Source organism: Wasmannia auropunctata, unplaced genomic scaffold (assembly GCF_000956235.1).
Source record: "Wasmannia auropunctata unplaced genomic scaffold, wasmannia.A_1.0 LD335987.1, whole genome shotgun sequence".
NCBI lineage: Eukaryota > Metazoa > Arthropoda > Insecta > Hymenoptera > Formicidae > Wasmannia > Wasmannia auropunctata.
This window is the reverse complement of record NW_012026903.1, coordinates 6306-16422: the sequence shown is the minus strand read 5'-3', so window position 1 is coordinate 16422 and position 10117 is coordinate 6306. Positions and strand designations below refer to the sequence as shown.

Below are 10117 nucleotides of genomic sequence, written 5' to 3'. Positions count from 1 at the left end.
CTAAGTGAACATTTTCGAAAATGTTCGTCGATCGTCTCGATAATCGAGCACCTCTCCCTTCCCGTCTCTCCCCGTCCCTCTTTTTATATTTCTTTCTACTCGCTCGCAGTAGCCTTCTCGTTCCCTTCTCCCGCTCGAAGGAATCCCGCGATCGCGAGGAGAGCCAACCGGGACTCCCGATGACAATCAATGTGTCACCTTGACGAGGCGCTACTATGAATTGTCGTGCGGTGGGAGTTCGTCAAAAGGGAGATCTCGCGATGGCTCGAGCCTATGGTCTCGGGAGAACTGACAGCAGCCTCCGCTCACCGGAGTAAGGTACACCCTACTACTACTTCACCACTACAGGCCGCTAGCGCTACTTCTACTACTACTACTACTACTACTACTAATGCTAGTCGCGCGAGCGGGATCGCTCTGCCTCTTTCTGCAAGTCTTCGGCCGACCTGTTCGCTCTCCCGGCCTAGGTGTATCCCCTCGCTCTCTCCCTGTCGCCCTCCGTGCCTCTTTCTCTCTCCGCGTCTCACACCGATGCGCAACATGCATACTCTCCCCTTTTCTCTTTCTCTCTCTTTTGTTCGCTTCGTTTGCGCCAATCTACCTTCGTTTTCTCTCGGCACCGCTCGACCGGCGCGACTGAACGTCCTTACCACACGCGCGAACGGCGCACCCACATGAGCTCGTCGCTCGTGTTCGCACGCCGGCACCGGCCGACGTGTGGAAGCCGGGGCACGCGTGTACGCAGCATCCCGCGCGGCGTGTAAAGAACGCCGGGGATGCTACGGTAGAGACTACTATGTCGTCAGCGTCTACCGCCGCCAACCGCCGCCGCCGCCACCGCCGCCGCTGCGGACCGTAAAGACGGCACTCGTGGGACCAGCAGGTTGCACCGCGCCTCTTCACACCCTTTTTTCGCGCATCGTGAATGCCATCGGTGGTATATATCGATGGCTAAGTCCGCAGCTATAATAGATCCTTCGTGCTTAACTGAAAGTATGTACTTTAGATAGATTGAATGTCAGAGAAGATGAGGTATAATTAAAGGCAAGTTTAATTAATATTTGATGGACTTTGACTTTTAGACTGATTTACTAAAAAAAATCAACCTAAATTGAATAAAAAGGATTTATTGAATGTATTTGATCAGCTTTAACATTTTAATACTTTACTAGCTCTGAATTAAAATTATATATTCCGAATAAATTCAATCTGACTGATCTATGCTACATATATATATTGGAGTTAATCAAATGTTGAAATATCGTGAACTTAATTACAGCTCGTCATGTCATATGTTTAATCTTGTTTTTTTTATTTTTTATAATCTTTAACTTTTAATAAAGTTTCTACGCATATAAATATGGATTTATCTTTCTTTTTCCTAGATTAAATTGCATTTTGTTTCTACTTTTCTCACACTATTCATTATGTTGTCAATCATGAAAGAGTATACATGAATGTGTGTCATGTGTAGATGTATGTAAGTGTCCGTAAAGTATTGAGCCTGTCCTTGGATTTGCTATGCCCAAATGACTGACTGTGTGAATCAGTCACCCCTGCGGAAATCTACAACTTTGTATTAGTTTTACTATAACTCGATAATTTTATGACCTTGGATAACTTTATAGAGTTACAATGATGTCATAACAGATTGAATACGATAAATTATAAGTTGAAATTATTGTCGTACAGAATCCTGATCGTGTGACAAGCACGTTATAACCACCTATAATTATTTTACATTGTTTGCTTCTTTCAAGCTATTAGTTTATCGGATAGTTAGAGATGAATCATATTATGTTCCGTAATTACAACTAATTTCTCATTGACGTCGCAGCGAAAACGAAATGTGCGCATTTTGGTATAGCTTCAAGTTGCAAAGATACTTTCAACCAAAAAAATCGTGCAGTCGGCGAAACTATAGTCACAGACACGCCTTGCGGTCGCGAGGAGAATATCAGGGTGTGACGAGGATAAACGGTAGTCAGCGTATGCCTGTGTCTATTTCGAGTAGTCATTATTACTCTTGATTGTGTGTTGCAACCGGTTAAGACGTTCAGCAGAGCATTAAGCTATATGCTGTCAATGCTTCGAGAAGAGGAGTGGAAGGAATCGCATACTTTCGACAACTTGTCTTTTCGACAAAACACATAGTATCAATTTAGAAACTGTGTCGTATATTTTTTTATGTCCTATTTTATCTTAAATAAAATGAGAATAATTACAAAATTTTATACCTTTATAGTTTATACCTTCTCCAAAAATGATAATATTATTAAATTAAAAAATCAAGGATAAAATAAATAATGAATTAAATCATAAACTGTCGGTTTATGGATAATGATTGATTCAATTTTGCAATTAGATTTAAGTTATTAGAATTTGGTTTCGCTAAAATAAAACTACTGTTTCTTTATTACTGTGCAAAAAATTATGTAAAATAAGTAAGTGCAATAAAGCGACAAAAAAATACTTGAATATAATCTCATAGTTTACCACCCAGTAAAAATTTCATAAGACACGCTTCTTTGGCGACTCGCGCAAAGCACCCGTGATTACGCTCATTATCGCAGCATCGCATCTGAGCGTAATCTCGAATATAATTGCGGACACCTGACGAGAGAGCAGTTTCAGCAAGGGCGATTGCGCACTTGGTGCGCCACGCGCTAAGATAATTAAGTAAATCGCTTGCGGCGAAAATAAGATCAAAACGCCTATTTTAATTCGTCACGTGATTTTAATCGATTACACACTTATTACTGTACTTAACGCCATAAATTAGTCGTAAATATTGTTTATCAAAGTGTTTTGCATAAATTTAATTTTCTTCCGCGTTACAAATTAATTTTTTTTATTATCCCTTACGATCTAAATTGATGATCGCAATTACGTCAAAGCTATTACTCGTCAATGAAGTATTTCATGCGTAGACTTTTACAGGAACGTTATTTATAATATCCAGTTGATACTCAGTAGATTAGAAATTATTATCACCGACGTTATTAGAATAATAAAATATGATAGCGATATGTGCATCCTGAATAGCGAAGGGAGCAATGATTCAGCAGTGCAGTCGAGATCCCGACAAAATCGAGTCGCCGCAGCAGTCATTCGAGTCATTCGAGAACCAAGTCCATTACACGGTGTGTCCACGCTCGTGAGTTAGATTTAGGTGGATCTTGCAAATGAGCTTCTACCGTGCACTTGCCGTTTTGTTTCCTGGGTCATAAATATGCTCGCGAGGTGAACGAAACAGTTGGGGACGAGAGTGTGCGAGGGGGGAAAAAAAGAAATGGAGACACGCGAAGAAATGGAGGGAAGAGAAGGGAAGGAGAAAGGATTGGTCTTCTTCCCCCTTCGCGCGCGAGGGGGACGGTGCACATCGTATTTTCTGTTCGTTCATGCGGAATCGGCATGTCGTAGATATCGTTCGCGACCTTCTTCTCCCGGTGGCGCGCAGTCCGGTCTCTCAGCTTCGGTTAACGGTGCACCGGGCGCTCTTCTCCTCTTTCTCTCTCGGTTCATCGAGGTAAGAACGCGGCGTCTCGCGAGCCTTTTACGGCGTGCACGCTAAATCGTCGGAATATGTACCAATATAGGAAGGCGATATATAGGAACGGCGTAACAACGGCGCGCGGATGCCGCTGCAAAAGAAGCCGTTTATTATGCACCGCTGCGGCGATGGCAGCGACGATTGCATTTCGCGAATATGTGTATCGGCGGGGAGATACGCGCAACGATGCAACGCCGGCGGGGGGGCGAGTAAGTGAGAATTGCGCACGCGGTGCGACTTATCACCCAAGGGCGCGCTTTCGCGTTTCGCCGCGCGACAACCTGTTAGCACTGCGCTTCCAATTTTCTCTTCAAATCATAAGTATATTACGCGTACACAAAATATAATTTGAAATATAGACGTAATAAGCGTACACTGTATTGCAAAAGTTGCACTGAAATATCGTTTCAAGTAAGTTTTCTATAAAAACAATTATTTTACTGTACACCAGTAAACTTACAGTTTTTCTTTTTAATAATGCAATATATTGTTTAATGTTTTATTTATTGCATTAGCATTATTGATGAGATTTATTGATATAAACGATGAAAACTCAAAGCAAGGCATTTTTCATAAAATATCTGTTATGATTGCAATTTAATTTATATTTAATAATAAGAATTTATAGAAAAGTATTTATGCATATTCCTAAATTAAGAATATCAGGGTGAGTTTTTGAACTTATTAAATACATCTTTTCATTTCTGTTGTAAATAAATTACACCATTATCCAAGATTTTTATAGCCGAATATAATCTTTCTATTATAACTTAAAAGATATCTATTATCCAATATTTGTTCGCATAAATAGTTATTTTATTTGCGAGCAATTCATTGTTTGTTTTAAAATTGATTCTGTTTCAGCATCTGTGTATAATTGTATATAAATATAGACAGAGATATATAGATATAATATAAAAATCTTTTATATAAACCATATAGACACGCATCTCGTGACTCGTGACAATACCCATCCCGACGGCGCAGTTTTCGATTTGCGACAATCTGAGGACGACGAGCACACCATAATTTCCGATATTACTCCACGAGAGAGAGAGAGAGAAAGAGAGAGAGTCGCGCCGTAATCTCCATAGCGAAAAGAAACCCGCGCACGATGGGAGCGCGCGGTGTTCCCTGAATGGTGCAATAAAATTAGGCTACCATACATAATGCGTCCCGAGGCGCGCCACCGACAGACGGGACTCCCATACCTTCGCATTATCCCCGCGGTAATTCTCGGGTACGCGAAACGCATTAGTCATTTTCGCGTAGGGTGGAGAACGCGCGGGGAGCAGGAGAATAAGGAGGAGGACGAAGAGAAAGAAGGAAGGTAGAAGAGGAGAAGGAGGAGGAAGAGGAGGAGGAGGAGTTGGGAACTGACTTATATTCATCCACCTAATCCCCCTCGGATGATCAAAGATCCCCGACTGTTGGCGGCACCGTGGACGCGGGGCAACAACGACCGCCACCACTGGCGAACCGCCGCGCCGCGTGCAGTTTCTTCTACGCTGCCGCGCGGCGCATCGCGCCGTGGGGTAATACAGAAACGATCCGTGCACTTCCGACGAGCGATTCACGTTTTCCGCGGCGCGGCTACTTGGGAGGCGAGCCGGTTGAATTAACTTAGCCTAACGCCTCGTTTGCCGCGGCACCGCGTGCGCGCCTCGCCTCTGCGGTTGCGTGCACGTATGAACGTATGTATGTATGCACCTCGCATGCGTCTGATGCGTTCCGCGTATGTACGTGTATAACGCGATGCATGCGTCTCGCGTCGCACGCACACACGCGTAGAGAGCGCGTGGAAACGCGTTGTTCGTCCCTCGCGGTGGCAGCGGCCGCGCGAGAGAGCCCACTGGACAGGGGTAATAAAGCAACAAGACAATGACGGTGATTTACGCGGTCCTACGGCAAATGGGCTTACCCGTAGATTTTTGCGCGGGCAGCACGCGCGTCGGCGCGAGAGAAAGGTGGAGAGAAACTCCGCGCGCGATTTATTAATCTCGCCCGTGCGACACGCACGCAGATGCGACTCGGCTCGGCGGGACTGGACGCAGGACGATGCGGCGAGACCAGATGCTTTGATGCTGTCTGTGGTGCTGAGGGATTATTTATTTAATGTAAAATATGCGGCGATATATCTATCGAGCTCTACGAATGCATCTGAGAAATGCGATTAGAATATTTTTCACGTATAATGCTCTACAACAAATAATTTTTCAGGCATTTTTCTTTCTCATCCTCTGTAAATAATTTATTACAAAATAAAAATTGAAATAGTTAAATAATTTTCTTGCTTCTTGAAAAGAGAATTTTTTTGAGAAAGAAAGAGGGGCCTTGATAGCAAAAATAAGACAAGACTTCGTTTATACATATATAAAAATACTTATGCCTCTCGCTACTGATCTGCAACTGATTCACAAAAGACTTTTTTGCGACGAACATAGCGGATGAGCGCATTTCATAGTTAATCACGGTTGTACAACAGTGACATATACATGTACATACATACGATGTATCGCAGATACTATTGAAAAATTATGATACGAAACCTCTTATTTATAAAAACTGTATGTATACATTCGAACATCAATAGAGAAATGTACAATTATATATATATGCAATATATGCAATTATACAATAATTTATACAATTATGTTCTTATACATTATGTTAAACAATTTATAATTTAAAATTGACGTATCTCAAGCAAAGTATTAAGATATTGAACAATTTTAAATAAACTTGCAATATTGGCCAGTTTTCAAAAAAGACTTTAAGAAGTGCACGAGGATGTTATCATTGTATGTCTTATCAAAAAAACAATTTATAAGAATTTCGTAACCAACGAACCACGCGCACGCTTTTATCTATAATTGATGAAAATTACAAAAAAGCATCTACTTTTAAAAATACTTTAAGTAGTCGAATTTGTAAGACAAAAAATGATAAAATATCAATTTTAAATTTTTCTGACATTATCATTTTTCAATTGCAAACGTAAAGACCTGTACAATTAGCTTATGATGCAATATTAAAACAACTATTTAATTACAGAAATATAAAAAAATATTTGTTGTCCAATATTTGTTGTCCAATAAGTGAATTTTTCAGATTATTAGGTTATCAACAAATCTAATATCAAACTTAATAAATTCATGCAAATACAACGCAGCAGATTAAATATTTGATAGATTATTTATAATTTTTAATGGCTTAATTGATTAATCTTGATTAACCGTGTAATATATTTAAGCATATAGTAATTACAGTGTAATATAATATACTGATTATTCCGTCATGTAAATCTTAATTTGCAGAACAAGTTTTGAGTTAGAATAAAATAAATTATATTATATTTTTTAATAATTATATTATATTTTTTTAATTACTTTGGTAAACGTCATATTTTTAAAACGTTATGAATATAATTGTAGCATGGCAAATAATATTGAAACAGCTCTTTTGATTACAAATATCTTGAAGTTATGATGTCATAAATTATTTTAAAAAATTTGAAATTATGTTGAAGAAATTATGAAAAATAATTCTTTTTCTCTTTAGAAATTAATAATTTTTTAAAATCGTCATATGTAAGCAATCAAATTTCATTTCTTTCATTTTTGACTTTTGTATATAGATAAATATTTCAAATTACGCGCACTAAACAAGCACTAAACTAAAAGTGCATGTAATTGTTGCACAATAGTTTTGTTTATCATTGGCACGTGTAGTTTGTGTGGAGAGGGCATAGGTATAAATAGCGTTTCCGCATAGCTCGATACATTCAAAAAACGTGCCTCAAAGTTTGCGAACATTTGTTAAATGACAATTAAAATGTTACCATCGATTGTCTATTCTTACATTCTGCTATGTTTTATGACATGGATAAAGCCTGGCCAACCATTCTTCTTCTGTTCTTGTAAATATGCTGTCTGTTTTTTGTATACTTTGTTTAATGTTATATGTAAAAGTGTAAGATTTTTGAACATATTTTATCCAGGTAACGGAAATATAGATTCAAAGTTCGCGAATGGTATCAATCTGGTTCATTATAAATGGTTAGTATCGATAAAAAAATTCCCAAACCATAATTAGCAATAATAATATAAACAAGCATTTTTTAGTGACGGAACAAACACCTCTTATCCAATTACAGCACCACAAGATTTGTTAACAGTATTAGATACAAAACGAACAATTTTTTACATTTTTGGATACCTGCAATATCCAACCCACCCTAATGTCCAGTTAATGATAAAGAGTATTGCATTTTTATAATAGACAAATTGTTATCAAATCGATGTAAGATTGACGTAAATTGAAATTTTGTTTGTTTGTGTTATTAGCGCTTTGTAAAGGAGGAAAGGACAACGTTGTGTTAGTTGATTGGAGCAAATATTCTAACGATACTTTTTACCCACTCGTTTTCTATAATGCCCAAAAAGTAGGGAAATTATTTGCTAGAAGTTTAGAGATACTTGTGGCAGCCGGTCTCGATTCATTCAAGATTTATATCATCGGGTTTTCAGTGGGCGCACACGTAGGTGGTTTTGCTGGTAAATGCAACAACTTCACGATACCTCGCATAACAGGTATATACATAATTAAGTTATCTTACATTTTTTAAATGCGTTTGTTTGTTGTTTCGTCTTTTTGTGTTATAATATTTAATAATTTTTTTATTTTTAATCTTAATTTAAGCTAATTAATTTATTTTTAGCTAATTAATTTATTTTTTTATTTTTTTATTTTTAATTGATTCTTGAGAGTAAAATGCAATAATATTTTTTATTTTCTATATATTCTTAGTTGTCACATTAACAAGAAACTGACAAGAAAGTCCGTCAAAGAATCTACCGTTGTAACCTATAGTTTTATACAGTGCACGCGCGTAACTCTAAAATTTTTGTTACTGTTCTAAAATGTTCCTCAAAATAAAATTATTATTTATAAAGGATTGGATCCTGCGAATCCTTTTCTCTCTCTTTGCTTGGGATGCTATCTTTCGTCTGACGATGCGGAGTTTGTCGACTCAATGACTTCAGGCATGCCTGTATTTGGCTCTTTCCCGTTCCCACGGATGGCAACAGCGCATTTCTTGTTAAATGGAGGCTATTCGCAACCGAATTGTTCATTAATTTCCTTGTTGACTGATCCAACTAATCTATTACCCACAGGTAATAATCAGGGAAAGTTATTTTTAAAAAGTAACTTGTTAGATACCGTTATTCGTTGTCCATTGAAGAGAGGTAACTTGTTATCGTTACTCAAAAAGTATTGAGTTATTATTACAATTACAATCCATTATTTTTTCGGAATTTTTAATCCTTTTTTTAGAGTGACATTCAATTATCTATATCGCTAATTGATTAATTCAACATGAGGTTTATAGTGGTAGTGGTTAATCGCAACATGATCATAATTCATTCTTTTAAAATTTCCTTATGCACATTCCATACATGTATTGTACATACGCGTACAAAAGTAAAAATCACGATTATTTTCAATACCCAATAAATATAACTGCATTACCGTTACTTTACTAATACAAGAAATATAACGTCTTTATCAATTCTAAAATAGTTATAAAAAACAATAACTATAACAGTAACAACGTTATAAATAACGCGTTACTTCCCAATCCTATTAATCTATAAATATTAATTTTAGTCTTCATTAAATAATTATTTTACAGTAATTTTTGTTACATTAATGACGATTAAAGTTAAGAGAGTTAAAATTTCCTGACAATTATAAGATATATATTTTATTAATTATATGTACTAATTTACTAATTCGAGCATCTTATGAATTTCGTAGAAAATGACTTAAGAAACTATTACACCGTATCCACACAATACGTATAAGACAAGTTTTAAAGTTTTAGATTATTTTATTCTTTGATCTAATGGTTTTTCTTGTTATCACCAGTTTTCTGTAGCCATAGAAGAGCAGTCGAAGTATATGCATACTCGGCACTTAATCCTTCCAAATATAATGCAACATTATGCTCTATTCCACAACTTTTGAATAGCTGTATTAATAAGAAAGACAAATGCACGGGCAAACAATATTTGGTTGGATACAACGCAAGCAATGTGTAAGATATTAACAATGTGTAAATATATTAATTAATTCCTTTTTTATTTTTATTTTTGTATAGTATTATTACAAATATTATTATTCGCATTAATATGTAACTTATGAATTTTTTGCAGGCCTGGATACTTTTATGTCGACACCAAGGGGCAGTAAGAACCGATAATTATATTATTTGCAGATAATCTGTCAGATAATAATTCATATTTTATTTAATTATTTTATGTAAAGATAAAGGTATTATTTTTAAATAATAATATTATTACTTGTAATATATAATATTACATGTTTCTTTTTAAAAAATCGGATTGTTCATTTTAATAAAAACTGTCTAACATGAAGCGGCGATTGTATTTTAAAGTATCTGTTATAATGCAACACGTATATATTTATTGTAGTAAACAATGTATATGTATCAAATATAAATAAAAAATACTGCAGATTCAGCAAACTATTTTTTTACAA

At 36.6% G+C, this 10117-nt stretch overlaps 1 protein-coding gene across 1 annotated transcript; it reads left to right on the top strand.

Moving 5' to 3' along the window:
* The first annotated feature begins 7339 nt into the window (after positions 1–7339).
* LOC105454180 (endothelial lipase-like) lies at positions 7340–9891 on the top strand. Its single transcript, XM_011696611.1, has 7 exons — positions 7340–7472; positions 7554–7611; positions 7678–7814; positions 7900–8145; positions 8509–8730; positions 9485–9653; positions 9772–9891. The coding sequence occupies exons 1-7, from the start codon at positions 7376–7378 to the stop codon at positions 9806–9808; spliced, it is 966 nt and encodes a 321-aa protein (XP_011694913.1). The 5' UTR covers positions 7340–7375; the 3' UTR covers positions 9809–9891.
* The last annotated feature ends 226 nt before the right edge of the window (positions 9892–10117 follow it).